The sequence below is a fragment of the Bombus huntii genome, chromosome 2 (assembly GCF_024542735.1).
Source record: "Bombus huntii isolate Logan2020A chromosome 2, iyBomHunt1.1, whole genome shotgun sequence".
Taxonomy (NCBI): Eukaryota; Metazoa; Arthropoda; class Insecta; order Hymenoptera; family Apidae; genus Bombus; species Bombus huntii.
Genome location: NC_066239.1, coordinates 1548363 through 1572550, shown reverse-complemented (window position 1 = coordinate 1572550; position 24188 = coordinate 1548363). Strand labels below are relative to the sequence as shown.

Genomic DNA, 24188 nt, shown 5'->3' with positions numbered 1-24188 from the left:
TCATATGATATGTATAACCGTCGATATGAACGCGATTCTTCAATCGAAAATAAATTCCCTGCATTGCAGCCCGCCATCACCTTTACCATCTCACAACGGTTTTCCAGATCCAGGTTTCATGGCTCCTTTCGATTCCGGATCGATGGACAGCCGTTCTACTTTAAGGAGGTGAGCGTAAAACAGATCGAAATTGCACAGCTTATACTAAATGTGCACGTAAAGAGTCACAATTTTATTTATTTTTTTTTTATTTCTTTATTCATACATTGTACAGTATGGATAGTTCAAGACTGGATGATGAACATAAATTAATAGCACGATACGCACAAAGGTTGGCTCAGGAAGCTAGGACTATGGTAAGATATCTTATTTATTCTAAAATAACTAACGTTTAATATTTGTTGTTTACTGTTCTACAACTGTATGGGTACATGCTTAATATTCATCTTAATATTGTAACAATTATAACTTGGTATTATTTATATAAAAAAGCTATAATTTTAATTTACAAAATTGTTCAAATAATTTATACGAAGTTGTCTAACAAATAGTATAATCTTTAATGTAAAATTTGTGGGTATATTTGACATAATGTGGTTTGGTGTAGATTATGATAAATGCATGAAACTTTATGCAAAATCCTCAGTTATTAGCAAATTAGAGCAATAAACTTAATTAAACGTTCAGCTGAATCGTGACTTTGTGTGACTAATTTTAATTTCATAATTGCACAGCCTCGTGCCGCATCCAGAATGTCGCAAGCTGACCAAGCAGTAAGTATGCGAAATTTTTACCATCATTTGCACAAGTAACAATGATTCAACTAAATTTCATTTTCTTATTTTTACAAATTACTTGAAATCGCAATATTTGTATTACAGGGTAGGGCACCATCTGATGCTAATTTGGCGTCATTAGATGCCTCGAGAGCACAACGCGAACTTATATCGCAGTTAGAGGCAAAGAACAAGGAAATAATGCGCGAGATTGCAAGGTTAAGGTATACCTGTGTCGTTTATTTCCTTTATATCAAGCCTAAACCTCGAGTTCATCCTGTCGAACCATCCTAGGATCATGCATGTTAAAAAGGACATTCTGTTTCGCTTCTATCACTTTTGTTGCGTAGAATGTATATACTAGAGCTGAAGACATCACAACAATCAATACTAACATAAATACATCTTTCCCTCTATGCATATTTCACTTATATAACCGTATAAATAACTTAAAAATGAAGACAGTCGAATCCAAAATCATTACTAACATCGGAGTATTCCGCTTGTAATCGATATTCTCTTCATTAGTTTTTTAAGAATCTCTGTATCTTACCTTAGTTGTCTTAGTCTTCGATATATTACATTATTTACAAATTTAAAGTAATTAGGTATATCTATCTTGTCTGAAAATTATACAATAAAGTTATTATTAAATTATTTTAATTTTACGTTAATATAATTTTTGAAATTGTTAGATTCATTAGATTCACACACAAACACCACATTAATAATATATTCTCGCTTCAGCTTGTAGTTAGTGAAATGGAATATCTAATTCAAAAGATATTCCAGCTTTTTTTCCATTTATTTTTTACCATATTAACATTGAATCTAACTGTAGGAGACAACAAGAAATAGAAGCGGCTGGTTTGGAAAATCCTGCATTAATGTCTGAACTGAGAGCCTTGAGGCAAAGAAAAGATGAGTTAGAAACTCATTTAGCAACATTGCAAGATTCTAGAAGACAATTAATGGTGCAACTGGAAGGTTTAATGAAAATGTTAAAGGTATTATTTCAAGAATAATCTATAATCTCAATCTTTCTTTTAACATTTCAATTTTATTATCATAGTGCAATACTCCAATATTTATATTATTATAGAATCACCAGGCATCTCCAAGGTCAACACCAAATAGTTCACCACGAAGTACAAAGTCACCACCTTTACCTCCTGGTGCAGTGCCAAGTAGTAGATCAGCTCCACCAACTCCAGGTGGTCCACTTTCTACAACTCCACAACAACAACAACAACAACAGCAGTCGCAAAGTCAACAACAAATGTCTCAAAGCTACCAGAGTCCCGTTCCAACGACATCAGTGGCGAGTGTAACTAATAATACCATGCTGGGAACAATACAAAATCCTATTCCAGATAACTTATCATGTGTTGGAGGCGACGTAAGGTAGGCAGGCATATGAAAAATCTCTGCTAGAAATCAATGAAAAGATAGTCAAAGTTAAAAAGACACAAGGCAGCAAAAGAAAAAGCAAACATTACAATCTTTGTATAAAACACTGTTATATCATGCACATAGAATGATTTAGAAATAATTCTCAAATTTATCGGAAAATTATGGTTAAAGAAATATTTGGAAATATATTGACAAGTTCTAAATACATATCATATTTATAAAAACAGGAAAAATTCGTTCCTTGTTTCTTTTAACATTTTTTTAGTACCATTTTATATTGATATGTTTGTGAGGTTTTTTATATAAGAATCATTTGTACAAAGATTTGTACCGTACTTAGATATTGAAAGTAATTACTTTTATAGAAAAATTAACAAAATTTTATATGTTATCCACATTTATTATGTACTTTACGCCATATTTAAAACAGTCATTATTATATAATTTGTATATGTAATAAGAAATTATGTTTAAGCTGTATGAAGAAATTAGTCATATTTTACAAGCATATCTATAATTTAAACGATTGATTATGTCTATTTCTATGTTATATACGTTTATTTAAAATTGATTTCTTCTAAACACACAGTGCTAGTATAATAAGATTTTAGCTGCACTTTATGAAAAGAATTAGCACAGTAATCATATCTTTGGTTGTTGCATGTGAATATTAATGGGACTGTATTATTGATCAGCTAGTAACAAGAATAAGTTTGGTACTAGTTGAACAACTAATGATTTTTCTATTTTAAAATATTCCTATATTAACGATATTGTAAATTCTGATTGCAGTTTTATTAAAATATTATATTTATATAAGTCATTGCTTTTTGCTATTTTGAGACGCTTTTAGGCACTATTAAATTTTTATAGTTTTATGTTATCGATTATATCTTCATTGCATTTAATTTGTGAAACATTACAGGCATGTATATTTATACGGAATGAAACAACAGATATATAATGTACCTTAAAGAGCATGTTCAGATCTTTTACTATAGATTACAAAAATGTTGTTACATTTTCCCTTATATTAAATTGTATAATTGATTATATAATATTATTTTTTTAATAAAAAAGTAGTTTTATGTATTAACTATCTTTTATTTTTAGTTGCATATACTCTTTTACCTATCTTTTGAAATATTGTTATGAACTGAATATATTATGTATAATACCCTAATTCAATAATATCTAAACTTTCATCGCAATTAAAATTATATTTTTCAAAAATCAGAATGAAGTGTTGTAATAAAGAGATTATAAAAAGAGAATGCTGAGCATAAATATATGGAACTTTAAGAAGTAACATATGTAAGTAAATTTATTAAAACACAAAAAACATATAGATTTAAAGAAGTAAAATTTAGTTTATGAAATTTTTACACCCGCTTTCTTTTAATATTGCATGTTTATGCTAATATATTGCTAATTTAAAGTTTGCGAATATACTGATATTTGCTGATAAAAAAACTTTCATCCCTAGATGCTTGCACAATAAGCGTGGCATGTCACGATCTTAACTTAGTTTTTATTTTGGAAGTCGCTTTATGCAAAGAAAATAGAGATTTTCGATGTCAGGTCTGCGTTCAGGACAAACAGCTTGCCAGGGAGTGGTTCCAGCAGTGCGAATAATAGCTTGGGCCGATCCTTACGAAATGACTTATTGGTAGCTGCTGACAGTGTTACTAATGCCATGTCAACACTCGTGAGGGAATTGAATTCGGGTATGTTGTATTACAAATTTTAACATACTTTGCATCAGAAATGAATGCAAAATACTTTGGTAGTTCAAAGTGGCACAAAAACTTGTATTTAGCTATCGTTTTTAACATAGGCCTCCAATAATTGTATATCTGGATTAGGTGTAAGGCATAGAAATCATTAGCCCTTAAAATAAAAAATGTATAGCCAACTCGAAGAGGTAACAATTAATTCATATAATCTCATATGTTTAAAACTAACATACTATTACAAAAACTCATTAATGAAATGATATTTGTGAGTAGTTATAATAAGTGAGATATTAAAAGTTCTTATGTTCCTACCAATGTGTATGTTTTTGTTTCATTCATATTTTTTTGAATAATTACTCGATTATAAAAAAAAATTATAGCAATCTAAAATAACTTATCAAGTAAATGTTTTTCGTACATATATACATTTTCTCATATTGTTGTTCATATTAGTGTAAACAGGCATGTTTGGCAGTATTTTTCTTCTATCACATCATTAGATTTTATAGCATGTAATAATGCATTTCCCTACCTATTTTTAGTGAACAAAATTTTACAAATTTATTATGGAACTAAAGCTCAAATACAAGGTAAATTTTACAATTCATACATAGCCATATGTTTATATTAAGAATTAAAATATAAAAGAAATTTAATTTTTTTATATTATTTGGAAAATAATTCTTATAAATATTTATATGTAAAACAAAATAAATAATTGCATATTCCTATTTAGTACTTACAAGAAGAATAATATGCGATTTTTTTATGTATATTAAGTACAAATATTATATTGCTACAATATTTTTAAATAATTATTTAAATTGATAAATTCACAAAAAGAAAACACAGGATTTTATTTTATTCGTATCTAAATGTGTCAATAATGATTTTTTAAGTTTTTTTTTTTAAATTCAAGATATATCTTATAATATTTTTATAAATTGTTTTATGCAAGTTTATAAAGGTTATCATACATATATATTACTCACTGTTAACAACTTACAGATGTAAATATTTAGTTTTTGCCTCTCTTTACACAGTTTGCCTGTTATAATTCTTATTTTCTCTTATCTAGTATAGACTTAGCAAAATTTAGTCTAGAAATAGCACAGACTACTACACTACACGTGAAACAGGACATGCTCTTTCTAACAATAAGACAATTTATAATTCGATTAATGATTTAAAAATGATTTGAAGACAAATTGCAATTAAACAAAAATTTAGTTTATGCAACTTTATTCTTACATTTACTACAAAATAAAAACGATGTTTCATTTTTAATAGATACTTCGAAATTTATTATAACATTTCTTTTGTTTTGAATACTTTAAGAAAGTACAAAAATATAATAATGTTAGTAATAATTATCGTTATTATAAGAAAATATTTGATTGGGATTTAAATGTACAAGTCTCTATATAAAATATCCCATTGGTATTACAATTTTGGCAAAAAGATAGATATTTTCATATACAAATGACACTTTAGACGTGTTGTGGAATGTGTGTGATGCACCCCCTGTGAATGTATCCTGGTGCCTTGCAGACTCAGACCAGGAGGATCATTCTCACAACTCTGGCCGAATTAACATCAGAAAGCCGTTAGGTAAGAGTTTGTTCAAATTTCCATTCTCGTAATTTTTTACATCCTCACAAGCATTTTGCAAAATATTACATCACATGCTTCTTTTGCATAAATATATAATTACTATATTAAATAAACGTGTTAGTAAACGTATCTATTATTCCAGACAGTAAAGCGTTAACAGTAAATTGTAAATTGGGAATTGTAATAGTAAATCAGGTACATTTTTATACTAGTTAAAAATTACATTCTGTCATTTTCTTTAGAAGTAGTTAATTGACCGTCGTTTCATTTTTGCTCAATTACATATTTGTAACATACAATCACACTTCTAAATTAGTAGACCGATATTTATTTTCCTTTCAATTATTGTATATAATATTATCGATATTGTAAATGTAAATAAACATCTGAATTCTAAATATATTGACTAAGTAGATACAGTTATACAATATTCATTTTATAGGAATTAGCGTTCTTTTCTGCATACAAAAAATTGAAAGATCAAATATTAAAAATAATTTGAGTGTAACAAGTACATTCATAATTTTGGAATTATCGATTTTCCTTATCTTCAGATTTCGAGGCTGGCGAGGATGGTGATGATAGTAGCGGCGGCGGAAATTCTTGGCGAGAAGAGCTTCAGCGACGCTATCAACAGGAGAATGATTTCTTGGCTGAATTGCGTGCACGCAATGTTAATATCTCGCAAACGCCATCTGCTACCCCATCCAGCGAGCAAGAACAAGAAAGAGGCGAAAGGGAAGAGGCAGATGGAGAGAAGGAGGATGAAAATGAATCTAACTGGACAGAACCAGCAAAAAAATGGGTCAACCGATAAGTTTGTTATACATGACATTTATATGTATTCTAACGGCTTAGAAACTGCTACCAAATGAAACGCAAATAAGTTACTGTAGCTCCACCGGTTATTTATGATAGGCATATATCTGGGTGTTAGTGTGAAATATAACCAATATGACATTAGATTTTGGACAGTATTTAAAAAAAATCTTACAGTTTTCGAAGCAGTACTTTTAATCAAAAAGGTTATCATATCAGCAAACACAGAGGTCATAAAATATCTTGATACAAATTTTAACAAACAGGTAAAATTAAATAATATAAATTTATTAAAAAAGTACGAAACTCTTATTTAGTATTTGTTATTTATCTTTAACATATTTTATGAAATAAGGAATTTTATTGTTTTTCTACTGTTATTAAAATATTGTTTCTATATATTTAAAATATTTATACGTTTTGTTTTAAAACAGATATGAATGAATTATCAATTTCTTTTATACATATGTCGTTTCTTTTATTTCTGTAACTGTAATTAAACGCATTAAATATAATGTTACGAATAACTGAAACCAAAGAATATGACTGGCGGTGTTTATGGGCCTAAGATATAAAGATCTCTAAATCAGGCTAAATATAAGAAACTTTCTCTAATTTATACATTCACTAATACTACATACAAGACACTGCATTTATACAATTTTGTTATAAAAATATGGAAAGACATTAACTTAAACCTGGACGCTCAGTACGAAACAGACATTTAGTCTATCGTAGATGTTAAAAATGGAAGAAACTTTTGCACAGGTCTCTTTGACCAACTTTGTACAAGGAGGTAAGTAAATATAATTAAAGAAGTTTTTTAAAGTCGTAATAAAGAAGATTGCTAAATGAACGCTTAGTTGCAGAGTCCCGACGTTTTTTTGTACATTCATACGAATTAGATACAATATTCAATATAAACTTTACAATCATTAAAAACTTAAATCATTGTATTTTAAATATATTTCATCGTATTAGGTGCTTGACTGTAGTCATACGCGACACATACAAATGTCATAGAAATTTTTGTAATGCATTTTAACTTTTTGTTCTCATTTTAATAATATACACCTCGGAGCTAATGACTCATAAATAAAATCTTTTTCAAATTATTCATTGTCATTATTAGTTTTATTTGGCTGTGTACAATAATTCAAGATTTGTATCGGGTCAAGTTAGGTTCATCTGCTATTCTTTAAATGTACTGTCAGCTGTAAGTACTCGAACATCTGCTGAATATTGAACAACAGTCATGTATGTTGACATACAAATTAAGAAAGTTTCAAAAAATGGAATTGATTAGTTTCGCTTCTTAGTGATTTATCTATTGGAATATCTAATAGATTCTATTTTTAGAGAGATTTTATTCTTACTATTCTACACCATACTCTATTTAAAATTCTAAAATTAAATTGTACGTATTAAAGATTTTTAAGACCTCGTGCCCTTCTTTTCGTTATACCACTTAGGGTAATGCTTAGGATGCCTTAGATCAATTGTATGTAATGTACTACAGAATTCGAATTGGATGTATGAGCTGTTAGATGACTGGCTATCGTCGCATAATCTTTGGCAACTACTTACAAGGTTTATGACAGGGTATTTGTTATTGAAACATAAAAAATGTAAAAGATATGAAAATCCATTGAATCATTAATAAGTCAGCTAAATTCTACCTCCCATAAATAGCTATTTCTGATATCATAGACTTAGCCTAGCGGTAAATTTTTACTTCTGGCAATTCGGGGAATCTCATATTTAGACTATGGGCTTTTATGCGCACAAGTACAAGAATTCAAATATTTAAAATATCCAAAGTAGAATACTCGGTGCAGCATTTAGTAGATGAAACAAATTCCTGTTAGATTTTATTCTTTTAGTTCTGTCTTTAAGAATATAAATTTGCATAAGTATCCATAGTCTATCACTATTTTTTTGTTGTAAGATATTGCTGGGACTCTGACCTAACCAAACTTGACTCGATCTAATCGTAAGATATCAATGATTTCGAATCTTTGCACATTTTTATGTTTTATTCCTATAAGATATTTACATGTATTTATAATAATTATAAATCGAATGACAGTCATAACATTAGAAAAACCTATTACAATCGAATTACAAGTTCCTATCTCCAACATGCTTTAAAGTAGTTTACTATAGAACAATATTATTTATACTTGGGAAAAAATAATATATTTATGACCCAATGGCTTTGAGGTATTATATTAATGATAATGTATATAAATCTCATCGTTGATTATCTATCAAATATAAAATATTGATATTGATAGGAAACGCTTAAATGTATTGCTTAGGCATTTTGAACTTATTTATTGACTTTGTTTTCTTAACTTTAAAATCTCCAAAAAATGATCACATTTAAATGCCTAAGTTTTACAGAGTAATCATAATCACGTCACATTTATGATTGTATAATAAATAAGAATAGAAGAATTGACTTTGTTTTATATGCTATATTTAGTTCCTAGATTAAAGATATACTATCTCAGTAAATGATAATTAAATTGTAATTAATATGGAACGATACACATTTTGTAATTTTTACGTGTTGAATGTATTCAAAATGTTCTATGTATATATTTATATGATTTCGTAATCATTTTTGTCTATATTGACAGTAGCAACTACGTAATACAAGTATTAAATAAAACGAAAAAAATTGAAATCATAACGTGAAACGTAAATAATTGTGCTAGCTATTAATATTTATTTCCGATTTTTGTTTAACCTTTATAGATATTTCCATTTAGAAGTTACAACTATCGTATAAAAATAATTTTATTTTACATCTTATCGATAATATTATAAGGATCCATAATAAATTATTATAATATTTAAATATCCTGGCAATTTTTATTGAATGTTAACAAGCTTTTCATATAACTATTTACAAATTGATGCATACTTATAAATAGTTACAAATCTTACAATTAATAGTGCAAAATATTTTTGATACATATAGAGTTAAATTGCAATGGAAAGTGTATTAAAATATGAAAAAAATTCCATAATAATGTATTATTCAAGTATTGATTACTAATTAATTTTAATTGCTATTAGCGTGACCATTTGTTTAAAGAAAATTATTGGCTATATTTAAATTGGAAAAGATGAAATTCGAAACAATTGCTATTAGAAATAAATATTAATCGTAAATGTGATAATGGATAATTTTATGGATAACAAAGGTAATAAAAACGCTTTGAAAGCACTGAATTATTTTTAATAAATAAATCTATTTATAGACAAGAGGAAGAAAGGTAATAATAAACGTGAATTATGTTTATTTTATTCTAAAATTATATCGTTTGAAAAATTATTGTTTACAAAGCAAAATATTCGGACATTAATAATAATCGGTCAACGAGATATTGGCTCTTTCAATGCTGTTTCACAATTGATGGAATTGCAGGAATTATGGATCGTCGAATGTGGTATCAAGGTAATAACGTAAATCGAATGTAATCAATAAAGTATTAGAAATTAAAGTTTGTTTTAATTAGGACGTACCACGATTCAAAGAAAATTGTTTATTAAAGAAGCTTTATCTATATTCCAACGAAATACGTTGCATACCAAATTTAGAAGCTTGTTCTCATTTAAACATTTTGTACTTATCAGGAAACAATATACACAAACTTGAGGTACAACTTCCTTTATTGTTTTTCAAATAAAGACTTTTATTTCTTAAATTATGTATTTGTTAAAAAATTATTTTACAATACACGTTGCATTCATGTAGAATTTGGATACATTAACATGGTTACAAGAACTTAATTTAGCTAATAATAAATTGGAAAGAATAAATAAAATGTCTTGGAGAAAGTCTGAACTATGTAATTTAAATCTAGCGGGAAATCCTTTATGCTTTATAAGGGTATGTAAAATATTTGAATAAACTATATTTGTATGATAATATCCTTTTTCAATTACAAGGACATAAGATATCTATCACAATTGAGAAAATTAAATTCATTAGTATTTGCGGATTCATTATATGGAGATTGCCCTTTGGTAACCTTTTGCAACTATCGTATATATGCTATTCATTATCTTCCACATATTAAAAAATTAGATCATTACAAAATATGTGAAAAAGAAAGATGTTGGATTAATTACTTTTTCAAGTATGTACATTATTTTATATCGGCATCATAAAATATTTTTGAACGGGATTGAAAAAATTACGTTTCACTTCTAGAAAGCAAATGACATATTATAATGTATTATTTCATAAACAATTAAACATACATTTGCGTTTATTGAAAGATAAATATAAGGAATACAAAAAGGAAATACTTTATTTTAAAAACCAACTATATGCAATTGAAATTGAAAAGGTATTTAATACTCTAGTATAATTAATTTTTATATATAGAGTAATAATGTTATTATTATTATTAACTATTTTCTATTTGTTATGTAGAATAATCAAAATTATTTTAAGATTGAAGCTTACGATGAAGCACAAAATATAATGCTACAAATGAAATTAAATAAAAAGCAACTCAAAGAAATGGAAGAAAAATTAATCTTGCAATCTAAAGTACAATACCTATTTTAAAATTCTTTCTTTTTTTAATTATTTAAAATAAATTACTTGTGGTAATTAAGTGGTAATGTTATTTATATGCTAGATTTTGCAACAGCAATTGCTAATTAATATGAATTATTGTGGAAATATAAATTTTGTCGAATACAATATTGATTCAGAAAATACAGTTATTCAGTTATGTAAACAATTCTTGCAAGCATCATTGTGTTCAGTTATGAAAGAGTATGTAAAGTATGCTCCCAACTGTACTAGTAGAAATACTCATACAATAAAGCTTTTATAATAACTCTTTTATTACAGGGGCATAGGTATAATAGATTTAAGATTACATAAAGTAACAAAAGTAAGCAATAAAGAAATTGATTTATTAAATACTTGCAAAAATAAAAATTTGCAATTGGATGAATGCAGCAGCATGATTTTAAAAATTTTAGCTTCGCCTGGGGTAACAGATATTCAAAAATGGCCCTTTAACTATTTTCAAACTGATTTACTGATTAAAGTATTTATATATTTTCTGTCTTAAGAAATAAGATCTTATTCCACTAAAAAATAAATTGGGAAGTAAAAGATATTTTAATTAATAGGAAGAAATAATAGTAACTAATTGCTTGGCAGCAGCAGACTGTGACTGGTTAAATAAAGTTTTTTCAACAAAGAAAAATACGAATATCCTAAGCTTCTATAATATTTGTGAAAAACAACGTGTTTGTGTACTTATACAAACGCCAATTTTCAACTCTATTGAAAAGTAATAACAAAAATGCCAATTTTAATGTATTTCATATAAAAAGCATAATATTTTTATATAGAATAGATAATGTTCATGACTGCTTACATACAAAACATACAAATCATGAGAATAATTCAAATGAGATTTGTCAATTATTTAAGTTGACCAAGATGAACATAAAAAATCCTATGTTTGTAATAGAATATGAATATATATTACATGAATCAACAAAGGTAATCATTTTTATTATTTTAATTTAACCTTAATGTAATTTATATAGCATATATAGAACATTTAGAAGGAAAAATTTACAAACTGTTTCACAGGAAGAAGAATATGAAAATTGCAGAATTGCATGTACCATAGATGATACAATGTTTATATGTTTATCTAATTCCAATATTAGACGATGTATTAGCAATTATGGAAAAGTAGAAATATATAATCTTGTAAAAATATCTGTTTCTAGACAAAATATAAATTCAGTTGACATAGATTTAGACTTGCCTAACTTAAGAGAATTTGATATTTCTTATAATCGATTGGATGAATTTCCAAATTCAAAATTTATAAAAAATGTGGAAATATTAAATATAAGCTTTAATAACATAAAATTATTACATGTTGAGGAAACCTTACTTTCACTAAAAGAACTGGATATATCATGGAACTTATTAATGTATTGTCTTCAATGTATTAGTATTTTTATAACTTATATACCCAACATGTGTAAGCTGAAGATACATGAAAATCATTTCAATGATATTACTGATCCTCAATTAGTAGAATACTTATTACATACATATTTATCAAAATTACAATTTGTTAATAATTGTAATTGCAAAAATCTTAATTTATCCCAAAATTATTTTCCATGTGCTTTTAATATGTGTAAACTAAATAATAAATGGCATAAAAAATTAGTTTATTTGAAATATAATACGTTGAAAAATATGGAAGAGATAAAATTACTGGAGAAGAAAAATATAGAAAAAGCAAGATATATTCATATATCACAAAATCTTATTGCAGCATCAAACGTCTTGAAAGAATTAAAGAATGTACAAGAGCTTTGTGCTACTTGTTGTTTGTTGCCCATATTTTCTTTTGCAAAACCTTTAAAGTATCTGATTAAATTGAATCTTGGAAGTAACTTTATTTCAATTTTGGACGATTTCACTCAAGAAAATTTTCCAATGTTAAAATACCTAGATTTGACTAATAATCTAATAACAAATTTGGAATCAATGGGATCATTCCATACATTACAAGAATTTTACTGTGGAAATAATGAAATAAGAAACATAGCACAAATAGACAATGTTAAAACTTGGCAAACATTACATGTTATAGATTTTTGTAATAATCCAATAAGTACAGATACATTATATAAAAAATTTATTATATTTCACTTGAGTAACATTGAAGTAAGTAAAACCTTTAGTTTTTCTGGATACATAAATATTTAAATATCATGCGTATACTTATGCTTTCTACAATTTTGCTAATAGTATATTTCTGGAGAATATATAAGAAACTCTGATATTTCTGAAGCAAGATATATATTTGGCAATAAATTTGATAAACATGTATTAAATAGAATATATGAAACAGATTACCTAACAAATATAACACAACTGAGTCTAATTGACTGTTCTTTGTCAAAAGTATGTTATTTATAGGAGTATAAAAAAAATTATATCTATATCTATAACATATTGAATTTTTATTAGGTGGATCTTTCTGCAGAAATTTTACCACAGTTAGAAAGTTTGGATCTAAGTAAAAATCAAATAACTTATTTATGTGGTCTCCATTCCTTTAAGTATTTGCATACATTATGTTTAAGTTACAATTGCCTGGAAGCATTTAATGGAAATGATTGTGACAAAAATAATTGTATATTTCCAAAACTATACACTTTATTTTTAGATCATAATTGCATTAAGACAGTAATAAATATTAGTAAAGAACAATTACCCGTGATTAAACATCTATTTTTAAATAATAATTACCTTCAAAGTACCAATGGTAATATTTTATATCATTAAACTAATTAATATATACTTTGTATTTTAATAACATTACTTATTGTAAATATATATTAAATATTCAGAAATAACTTATTGTTCTACTTTGGAATCTCTAACTTTGGATTATAATGCAATTGAATTATTAAATGTAGAAGATTTTATCGAAAATGATAATCTAGAGTTTCTATCTGTTGAGAATAATAAAATAAAATCCTTGAAATTTACAAAATCATTAAAAAAATTAAAAAAACTTTATGTTGCTCATAATTGTTTAACAGTAAGTATAAATAAATCATCATAAATGTTGAACTTAATAATGAAAAATATATTTCAGGATGAAGTTGAAATACAATATTTATTATTACTGAAAAATTTAGAAGAAATAACATTTGAAGGGAATCCTTTATATAATGAAATAAACAAAAATAAAATAATTGCTCAAGACTTCAGAATTCAAGATGCAAAAATTGAGGAAATTTAATTTAAGAACATTGAAGTTTAGAAAGTTTGCCATTTATATTTTTCATTCATTAAAAATATCAGTATTTCACACAATAAAGATGATTTCATTAATTCAGAATAATTTTTGATAACCCTAAAGCAAGCAAATATAACGTTTATATACATATGTATAATAAAATAACTACATATTCTGACAATCAATAGTATTTGTACTTACTAATTTCATGAATAAAGTTTTACAAATGAACATAAATTTGTATTTTGCATTGTAATATACTTTTTACGTTTATGTTTATATTAGAACCGTAAATGTACATTGTGGAATACATAGTTTGTGAAAAAAATCAGCCGGAATGTAAGTTGCAAGATAGCAAGTGTTTGAATCATGACTATAGAATCTAACCTTAGTTACAAATCATTCAAAACAAAAATAAATGGAGCTAGAGACAGTACTCCGAAAATATGCAACAGTGAATAAATGTAAGTATCAATCGAAACTGATGTTTAATACATTTCTTGCAACATATTCATTGCTATTGTTATACATAAAATATGCGAAATATTTTTGTAGTAGAAATAAAATCGGAAGAAAATGAACAAAAGGAAGATGAATACTTTCAAAAGATATACGAACAATGGAAGGGCGCCAAAGCTAAAGACAAAGATTTAACTTATAAAGTGATTCCCAAATTCTATTTTAAGGTAATTTATATGAATAATTTATAAGAAAAAATATAAAATACAAAAAAAATTCTTTTATACGTTTTATTGTATGTTTTAGCTTCCTAAAGAAGACGAAATTTTGCCACAAAAATTACGGGAAGAAACGCGAGCATTATTTTTGCAAAGACGTTCCAGACAATTGTTAGATAACAACGAGCTTAAAGCATTGTGGGTGTTATTAGATAAACATCATAGTCCACCTTTATCAGGAGAAGAGCAATTAATTAATTATGAAGATTTTAAGAAAGTTGGTAAATTAGCTGGGACAAAATGTAGTCCGTATTTTACTGCAGTTGTATTTGCGAAATTACAACAAGGTGATCCTCATGGTAGAATTAGTATAATGGCATTGTTTAACTATGTTATGAGGAAGGTTTGGTTACATCAAACAAGAATTGGTCTTTCTTTGTATGATGTTACTGGCCAAGGGTATCTTAGAGAATCAGTAAGTCTCATTAGTATACTTATTTCAATTAAAGCAATATAAACTGCAATTGTAATTAACATTTAAACCCAATTTATATTATTTGTTTTTTATAGGATTTAGAGAACTATATTTTAGAATTAATTCCAACATTACCTCAGCTTGAAGGACTTGAAAAATCATTTCATTCATTTTATGTTTGTACAGCAGTGAGGAAATTTTTATTTTTTCTCGATCCTCTCAGAACTGGTAGAGTCAGAATACAGGATATTCTAGCATGTAGTTTTCTCGATGATCTCTTAGAATTAAGAGATGAAGATTTACCTAAAGACTTGCAAGAAGCAAATTGGTTTTCAGCTCCATCAGCTCTTAAAGTTTATGGGCAATATTTAAATCTTGATAGAGATCATAATGGGATGCTCAACAAAGAAGAACTTGCAGGGTAATTTAAATGAAATGATAATAAGAAGTTATGTTTTATGATCATGATAACTTCACAAAATTCTTTTCCACAGGTATGGTACAGGAACATTAACTGGGGTATTTTTGGAAAGAGTATTTCAAGAATGCTTAACATATGAAGGAGAAATGGATTATAAAACATACCTAGACTTTGTTTTAGCGTTAGAAAATCGGCACGAGCCTCAAAGCTTACATTATCTGTTTAGAATTCTTGATATTAATAACCGTGGTTATTTGGATACTTTCTGCCTTAATTATTTTTTCCGCGTTTGTATATTTATACTTCACATAGAATTTTGTGTTTTCTAATACACATTTTTAACAATTAAATATGTTTTCCAGGCTATACAAGAACAAATGACAATGCATGGTCAAGAACCAGTAAGTTTTGAGGATGTTAAAGATGAAATATTCGATATGGTAAAACCAGCAGATCCATGTAAAATTACATTACAGGATTTATTGTCCTGGTAAGTAACTGCTCAGCCAGTCTATGATCAGGGCTTTAAGGCAAAACGAAATATTTATAATCTATTCTATAATTAATACTTTTTAGTGGACAAGGCGATACAATGGTCAGTATTTTGATAGAATTCCATGGTTTTTGGGCATATGAAAATCGTGAAGCCATGGCAGCTGATACCGGAGATGAATCATCTCATGTTTAAAAGATAAAACTTCATAAAATAGAACACATTCCTATCTTCACAGATTAAATATATCTACAATCATGAATAATATTTCAGAGAAGAAGAAAATAGTTATTTTCCTAACTCTATATTACAATATAAACTTTAAGAATATATATAAAACTATTTAAATACATTAAACGGAGTATTATCTGTAACAATTTTAATAAAAATATTTTGTTATAAAGTGCTATTTGCTTTATTCATTTAGTATTAATTTCTAATATTCAAGAAAGATGAATTTTATATACAAGATTATATTTTTTAAATTTAAAAAGATGTTTGTGACGACAAACGTCCTTTTATTCCATCGACCAATGGAAACGTTTCATTTCAAATTGCCCTATGCTAACGTATGTTACTCTTCTTTAGGCGCAAGTAATGACGTTTACAGGTTTGCAGTTGCTCCAATCCACAGCCATAGTAAAACAGTGCTCCAATCCTGCGCAGATCTTCGGTTGGTCAGGTCAATCCTATGACGCTTCTTGACACATTTGAACTGTGCAAAAGTCTTTCCATATATTGTGTTAGTTCCGTTGCGTGAAAATATTGCTATTAAAACGATAAACATTTAACGTGAATTTTCATTGTTTGTAATACAATTAATATCATTAAAAAACGATAGAAGGTAAGACCTGTCAGTTTTAAGCATTCGCATGCGCTTCATTACTATGGCGGTTATCTTTAAATTCAACGGTTTAAGTACGGTCATATAAACGATCTGGATACTCCCTAGGGGAAAGTGTCCGCGGATTAAATCCAAAAATCAATATGGTGACAACATTGGGAGTCATTCTGCGCATGTGTGACACAAATATGTATAACATATGTAGGATGTAACTAGGGAACTACTAGAAAATGCTCCTGATATTGTCCTCATATTGATCTTTTTTGGCTTCACTCGGCGGGCGTCCTCATCGTGCTCTTGTCTATGCTTTCAATATAGGAGTGTCCAAACCTGTTTGTATGATCGTGATTGGAAGTGATTCCCGTACGTACGGAATAAAGGGTGTATTCTCTTTCTTTTGATAATTTGTCAGCATTAAATATATATTATATTTATTTATAAATATGATTTTAATTACAGAGCATTACGATTAAGTACAGCAATTAATATAATGGATATAGACCCTTTCACTCAGGTATGGCACTTTCATTTGATTGTAATGCGTAATTGCAGCAGTAGGAGGTGTTTATGGAATTTAAAAAAAATACCTCTGTTTGATAATTCAAATACTATTTTCGTCAATTGAAATTTTTATCAATACTATTTGTATATCAATATAATAATCTTTTTCTAATATTTTATTTATATATGTATATTTGTCAATTTTTGTTTATATTGTTATTTGTTAATTTTTGTTTCTTTTTTTAAATAACTTTACAAACATTTTTGAATACATCTTATAATTCTAATAAAAGTTATAATATTAATATTAAGAAGTAAATGAATAATACTGATTTATCTTTGTCAATATTTTGTAATAAAGGTAAATTGATTTCATTATACAGCGTATGTTGGAGCGGGCTAGATCAAGGAGAGAAAAATTAGATACTCAACTATCAAACGCAGGACATGATGTAAAGAAAAGACGGAGTCCTTTGAAAGATACAAATACTATTTTAGTTCAGGCTACAGGTACCAATATTTGATATATTATTCTCTTTATATATAACAATAGATAATATTTATTTATATTTACAATAAAATAAAATGCTGGTAAATAGTTCTTTTATAACATTTTTTAATATCAAAAATTTTAAGTTACTAAGAGTAAGACTCCAACCAAGTCTCCTGCCAAAATATCAACAGAGAACACATCTCCAGCAAAGTCTTCACGAAAATCTATATCTAAAACTGAAAGTAATCAGCATATAAATAAAGAGAATAGAGACATTGGACTTTGCAATGTGAAGTCGAAGTTACAAAGACTTGGTAAACTATATTCTGGTAAGTCACATTGTATACACCCACACAGAACTCGGTTTAAACTGGTTTCTAACACTACTTTATTTTGATATTCACCTACATATGTATACTTATCTCACTCCATATGGTTTGTGTATGAATGGTAAACGCAATTGTTTTGTTAAAGAGTTGTTCTAATTTTATTTTATATTTAATTAATTTTATTCTATCAATATACTGTTATTATAAATAGTTATATGTTAGTATTAGTTTGTTGAGCTATTATTGTATTTTTGTAGAATTTATAAAATATCATATCACATAATATATTCTCTCTTTTTTGACAGATGACAGTAGTGGAGAACTGAGTTCTCCCATTCATAGAACAGAAGAAAAATTTAATGCAGAGGAAGAAGAAGTTGTTGAACAGAAACCATCCAAACGAGGAGCCAGACTTGATAGATTAGCAGCTCTTGCTTCAACAATTAATAACTGGGAAGATGATCTTTCACATCCAACTTTGGTAAATAAATTATCCATATTAATTTATATATTTTAGACAACTAATAGTTTAATGTGAATCATTTATAGGTCAAACCAGTAAATAACAAAGTAGAAAGAATACAAGCAAAACTAAATGAGCAAGTAAGATCTATATCAGAACCACAACCAAGCACAAGCGGGTATAGCAAGACAAATAGAAATAGCAAAGATAGTAATTATAAGAAAGAAGAATCTTACTGTACAAAACAGTTGAAGTGGGATAAAACTATATTGGACACATTAGTAAGTAATTTCTGTTAATAATAAGCAAATTTTACTATCTAATAGGTAGTTCGCTTCTTGTATATGCCTAAAGCTTTCTGAAAGTTTTCTGTGAATCAATGTATACACTCTAAAAAAGTGCTATTTATAGCTTGTACCTTTCTTACTTTTTCTTATATATAACAATTGTATTGGGAATAAAGGTGGAAATTTATTGCAAGTAGTTGAATCTGTTAGATTAAAATACTATTTACAGGAGGCTCAAGGCTTTAGTCGTACACAAAGCGATACTCGCCTTGTATATGACTATAAGTCTTGTTCTCAGGGAAAAGATGTGGCTCCTTCGAGTTCGTCACCTAAACGACTTCAACAAAATCAAGAAGCTGTTACACCAAATTGTGGTGAAAAATATTACAAAAAAGAAATTTCATCAAAACATACTGATAATAAAAATTCTAATACTCCAGAGAAACCATCAAGAAATGCAACACCAAATACAAATGGTAATCGAGTAACGCCTAGATTTGGTTATAGTAGCTCTCCTAAGAGTCCTGCTCAATCTAGTCCAGGTTCAGTATTGAGCAAAGCTTCGTTATTTGAATCTAAAACCACAGAAACTAAGACAAGAGATCCTACCCAAATGACTCTTTCTGAGAGGATGGCAATTTTTGAGAAAAATAAAGGAGAAGCTCCATTATTACCCAAGGCACCTCTTGCTATGTCTATACCACCAAAAAAGTTACAAGAAAAAGATAAGAGTAATTCATCGACAGTGCATCCAAATAATAATGGAGGTAGATATTAAAGAGTAATTATACAAAAATATAGATCATCGTAATTCAGCAATAATAAATTAATTTTATCATATATGTGATGACTTTGTTACAGCAAAGGTACCTAAAGCTGATATACCCAATAATACTGTTAATGTTCAGCGAGAAAGATTTGAACAAGGCTTAAATACACAAGAGCTAGAAAATAATATTTTACATAACACTTATCTGGAACGACAACGTGAATTAGATATGCTACGTTCCCGTTTTAACAGAAACAAAAAAATGGCACAAGCAGTTACTGGTTCATACATAAGAACAAGTGAAAGTAGTGAGGGAAAATCAAATTCACCTAAAAATTCTCCAGTTTGTCCAGTAAAACCAACACCTGCACCTGTAAGTAGATATTTATTTTTACATTGTTTCTAAATGTATTTTTAGCGAAAAGCAATGAATATGTTTGGCACTATTTTTGCAGGATTATGGTATACCACCTCCTCCACCACCTCCTCCACAATCGCATCTTTCTAATGAGAAGTCAATTTTAAATCAAAATAAAAATTCACCGAGTAAAAGACAAGGTATAAATTATTTATATAAATGTTATATATTTTTGATATCTTTTATTTGTAGTTCATTTTAATTTCTCCTATTTCAAAGTTATAGGAACTCCATCAAAAGCAACACAACAAGCAAAAGTAACGTCTGATATTAAACGCATTCGAGTTGCTCCACCTAAACCTGGACATCTTTATCCTAATCTTTCCGAAATTGAAAGTGCTGCAGAATCAGGAACGGATACAGAATATACTGTTAACAGTACAGAAGCAGAGACTGCTACTTTAGATGAGAAAAGTGGTACAGAAACGAGTACAGAGGCTGAATACTATGTGGAGGTAGGATACTAATTAAAATATGAATATAGTAATAGGAAATTTTATGTGATTTGTATAATTGTTATACATTTAATATAGGATAATGAAAGTGAGATTGAAAGTGAAGAAGAAAGTGGAGATATGAATACTAGTCTTGGTAGAAGTATTTTACGTGCTGTAAATGAGCAATCTTTCTTAAATAAAAAGGTATATATAGATATTTCAAATTAATACTTGTAATACATGGTAAAATTGTATATATTTATTATTGTAATATTTTAATGGCACAATTACAGAGATCAATTGACCCAGATCCAGATAGTACAACTTCTGATATTTCAGTGTTGAATGAAATGGATGAGTATTTAGATGAATGCTTCCCCCAACAGGAAGGGTATGATGGCTGCTCTTATACAGAGGAGGGACCAACTCCTCCTAAAGTAAACAAGGGAGGTAAAAGCCCATTAATGACTTCAACAGGTTTCAAATATAAAGAAGGGTAAGATAGAAAGACGATAACTAAATATCGGTGATTTGACGTTTCTAACAATTGAAATTATTTGTCATTTTTTAAGATCACCATATCGTTCACCTACAATAAGAGTTTCTTCAGCATCTCCTCAAAAGACAGAGCCTTACATTGTTGATGGTGACAATTGTGAGCCATTACTACGCAGTGTCAGTTTTTATAGACGACAACAATCTCAAGTAAGCTAAATGGATATAAGCAGTAATTCTTAAATTTGGAATTAAATTTTTCAAATCTTCAAACTTGAAATGTAATATTAATTATCAAAATAATATTAGACGCCAAAGACACCAGTACGGATAATATCAAGAACACAAGTATCAACTAATACTATTCCCGATGAAACACAATTTGATCCTAAACACGAAGCAATTTTAGTGGAAGAAAAAGTGAAACGATTACTAGATGAAGTATGCAAACAGCAGACAATTATTAGTCAAGCTAGTCAGGCACTGAATTTATGTACTTCTACTGTGGAGTTCAATGGTTCCATGGAACAGGTTGAAGGAGAGAGATTGTTGCTTGTTGCCAGTACAGTTCTACCCATTTTTGTACAAATATTTTCATTAATTATATATATCAACTAAGTAACATAAAATACATATTTACTATTACAGCCCATAGAAGACAAGCTGCTCTAAATGAAGTTCAACGGTTAAAGGTAGAAGGTACTTTAAAACCTGTTACTCCTACACCCGAAATGCAAGAAAGTGGTTCTGTAACAGTTTCTGCTATTACTTTACCTCTCAAACGAGATTATTTTCGTAGTATGGGTACAAGTAAGTAGAACGTTCAAAGATAAAATTAAAAGCCATATTTAAATTCCACCAGAGAGATCTATTTTTTAAAATTTTTAATTCTAGGTACGTGTTATCACTTTGTTTGTTTGATGCGGTATTTAGAAGAAGTAGTGGTTACGCCTGTAGTTGTAGCAGAACCTGGTGATTCGTGTCTCCGATTTCCATCAACATTGAAACTAAATGATTTATATAATGACTTTAAAATTACTATTGAAATATACTCATTACAGACACAACCAGAGATTTTACCACATGAAATTAAGTATCATATTAATAGTGGTAGTGGAAGTAGTAATAGTAGCAGTAATTGTAATAAAAAGGTAAGTACATGCTTTTGTGTATGTATAAAAGTTTACCAAGAATATTTATATTTGATTAAGAATTTAAATATCTTGCAGTTGGTAAATAAAACCCCAAAGAAATTTTTGAAACAAGAAAGTCGATTAGTAATGCCCAGCTTGCAAAGTCCAGCTGGGCCATCTGCTGTTAGATCTCCAGCTTTTCAACTATCTGGTTACGTCATTTTTAGTTTGAAAGAAATACATCGACAACAATTCACATTGAATAAGGTAAGTACAATTAATAATTATTCATTTAATAGGAATTATTTGATGCAAATCTCAATTTTTTAATTAACGCTTTATAGGTACTGCCACAATCCCCATTAGAAGGCCGATTGCAGATGTATGTTTCATGTGAACTTTCGGTAGCAGTTGAACATAGAGGATTTCTTACAATGTTTGAAGATGTATCTGGATTCGGTGCTTGGCATCGTAGATGGTGTTTGCTCAAAGGTCCTACTTTATCATATTGGAAATATCCTGACGATGAGCGGAAAAAGGCTCCCATTGGGAGCTTAGATTTACAAAGTAATTCTTCATTATTTTAATTCATTGCGGTATATTATATGATTTAAATATATATATTCCATTGTTTTATATAGGTGTTAGTACAACAAATGTAGGATTAGTTTCTCGAGATATTTGTGCTCGTCCTAATACCTGTTTGCTTGAAACAACTAGAGCTACAGAACCTGAAGATGTTGATAGTTTAGTTATGGTTAGAAATGGTCCGACAACGACAATTAGGTAAGTGTTTTACAGCTATTTTATTTGATTAATAATACAATTAATTAATCTTTACTTGTTCTTAGGCATCTCTTATCAGCCGATACAAAAGAAGATAGATTAGAATGGTGCTCAAAACTTAATAAAATACTAAATCTGATACATGCTTGGGGAGGGCCATTGACATTATCGCAATAATTTGTAAGTAAAAATATTAAAAAATCGTAGCGTGTCAAAGTGCACTTATTTATCCGTGTAGTGCGTATACACGTTTGTACGCAATATATACTTTTGTATACTAAATGACGCAATTAAATTTTGATTGAAGATAGTTTATCTATATGTATTTGCAAGCTACATATTATAAATTTGATAAATCATGACAAAAAGGTTTTTGCTAAAAATTAATAATACGAATAGTTTTTAATATTAGAAAGTTTAAAGTATAAAAACAGCACAATTTTAATCAAATCGCTATTGATAAGTAATGTAGTAAAATATTTTTCATCAAGATAAATAATCTCAAAAAATATAAGGAGTATTTTTTCTTGTAGTAAAATAATTTAAATTAATTTTGTACAAAAAGCAGTTGCAAAACAAAATATGAAAATTGGAAATTAGTTATTAAAATCTTAAAATATTATAAATTATGTATGATTTAAAATGGCTTCCTATTTCTTATAATGTGTTTTAATGAATTAATATGATCATGAAATTGAACCTGATTACAATTTTTAATCGTAGGTTTCATCTGAACCTATTGAAAATTCTAATTATGTATCTTAGTACTAGATGTGTAACGTAATTCTTATATTGTAAATAGAAAAATAATAGCGTATTAATATAGCCACTAACAAATATATAGTCAAATATGCATATATGTAAACACAAAGTACATACCATTTTGTACGTATAGCATAGTATCGCTTAAAAATTTTGTATCTGAAAAATTTTTATATTTTTTATTTTCCTATATAAATATTTTGTTTACATTTTATCATCGT

The 24188-nt window shown here is 27.9% G+C and overlaps 5 protein-coding genes across 21 annotated transcripts in view; all 5 read left to right on the top strand.

Moving 5' to 3' along the window:
* LOC126876015 (dystrobrevin beta-like) overlaps nucleotides 1-9226 on the top strand; it is a 32590-nt gene extending 23364 nt beyond the window's left edge. For 2 of the 8 annotated variants that reach the window (XM_050638929.1, XM_050638932.1), the window contains exons 9-17: nucleotides 70-168; nucleotides 275-356; nucleotides 735-773; nucleotides 882-1000; nucleotides 1618-1783; nucleotides 1879-2180; nucleotides 3771-3916; nucleotides 5477-5536; nucleotides 6094-9226. In XM_050638929.1, coding sequence (XP_050494886.1) covers nucleotides 70-168; nucleotides 275-356; nucleotides 735-773; nucleotides 882-1000; nucleotides 1618-1783; nucleotides 1879-2180; nucleotides 3771-3916; nucleotides 5477-5536; nucleotides 6094-6356 — 1276 coding nt within the window. In that variant the 3' untranslated portion in view covers nucleotides 6357-9226. The remainder of the gene's footprint in view (nucleotides 1-69; nucleotides 169-274; nucleotides 357-734; nucleotides 774-881; nucleotides 1001-1617; nucleotides 1784-1878; nucleotides 2181-3770; nucleotides 3917-5476; nucleotides 5537-6093) is intronic. The other 6 variants (XM_050638950.1, XM_050638946.1, XM_050638937.1 and 3 more) reach the window with 6 other exon arrangements.
* Nucleotides 9227-9364: 138 nt separating this feature from the next.
* Nucleotides 9365-11481, top strand: LOC126876109 (leucine-rich repeat-containing protein 9-like). Its single transcript, XM_050639022.1, has 9 exons — nucleotides 9365-9573; nucleotides 9631-9827; nucleotides 9889-10029; nucleotides 10128-10262; nucleotides 10322-10512; nucleotides 10587-10725; nucleotides 10812-10931; nucleotides 11023-11162; nucleotides 11241-11481. Exons 1-9 carry the CDS (start codon nucleotides 9549-9551, stop codon nucleotides 11464-11466), a joined length of 1314 nt encoding a protein of 437 aa, XP_050494979.1. The 5' UTR covers nucleotides 9365-9548; the 3' UTR covers nucleotides 11467-11481.
* A 283-nt stretch (nucleotides 11482-11764) lies between these two features.
* LOC126876062 (leucine-rich repeat-containing protein 9-like) lies at nucleotides 11765-14648 on the top strand. 5 transcript variants are annotated; one of them, XR_007693916.1, is made up of 5 exons: nucleotides 11765-11906; nucleotides 12000-13100; nucleotides 13185-13340; nucleotides 13407-13983; nucleotides 14041-14648. XR_007693916.1 is itself a non-coding variant. In XM_050638987.1 (5 exons), exons 1-5 carry the CDS (start codon nucleotides 11844-11846, stop codon nucleotides 14043-14045), a joined length of 1623 nt encoding a protein of 540 aa, XP_050494944.1. In that variant the 5' UTR covers nucleotides 11765-11843; the 3' UTR covers nucleotides 14046-14648. The 5 variants fall into 5 exon arrangements, 4 of the variants coding, with proteins under 4 accessions (XP_050494944.1, XP_050494937.1, XP_050494949.1 ...); XM_050638987.1 differs by having other exon boundaries at nucleotides 13407-13704; XM_050638980.1 differs by having other exon boundaries at nucleotides 13407-14648.
* On the top strand, nucleotides 14505-16659 carry LOC126876089 (serine/threonine-protein phosphatase 2A regulatory subunit B'' subunit gamma-like). Its single transcript, XM_050639000.1, has 7 exons — nucleotides 14505-14648; nucleotides 14740-14870; nucleotides 14950-15336; nucleotides 15432-15757; nucleotides 15831-16044; nucleotides 16120-16247; nucleotides 16334-16659. Exons 1-7 carry the CDS (start codon nucleotides 14603-14605, stop codon nucleotides 16443-16445), a joined length of 1344 nt encoding a protein of 447 aa, XP_050494957.1. The 5' UTR covers nucleotides 14505-14602; the 3' UTR covers nucleotides 16446-16659.
* Nucleotides 16660-16855: 196 nt separating this feature from the next.
* On the top strand, nucleotides 16856-24179 carry LOC126878328 (anillin). Of its 6 annotated transcripts, none has more exons than XM_050641022.1 (20): nucleotides 16856-16932; nucleotides 17554-17608; nucleotides 17979-18105; nucleotides 18232-18417; nucleotides 18723-18898; nucleotides 18967-19161; nucleotides 19397-19934; nucleotides 20029-20309; nucleotides 20392-20494; nucleotides 20574-20809; nucleotides 20888-20995; nucleotides 21085-21287; nucleotides 21364-21496; nucleotides 21596-21848; nucleotides 21935-22096; nucleotides 22181-22437; nucleotides 22516-22686; nucleotides 22764-22986; nucleotides 23061-23205; nucleotides 23271-24179. In XM_050641022.1, the coding sequence occupies exons 2-20, from the start codon at nucleotides 17585-17587 to the stop codon at nucleotides 23380-23382; spliced, it is 3633 nt and encodes a 1210-aa protein (XP_050496979.1). In that variant the 5' UTR covers nucleotides 16856-16932; nucleotides 17554-17584; the 3' UTR covers nucleotides 23383-24179. The 6 variants fall into 6 exon arrangements, with proteins under 6 accessions (XP_050496979.1, XP_050496976.1, XP_050496981.1 ...); XM_050641019.1 differs by lacking the exon at nucleotides 16856-16932 and adding an exon at nucleotides 16939-17094; XM_050641024.1 differs by lacking the exon at nucleotides 16856-16932 and adding an exon at nucleotides 17298-17457 and having other exon boundaries at nucleotides 19466-19934.
* Nucleotides 24180-24188: the final 9 nt, after the last annotated feature.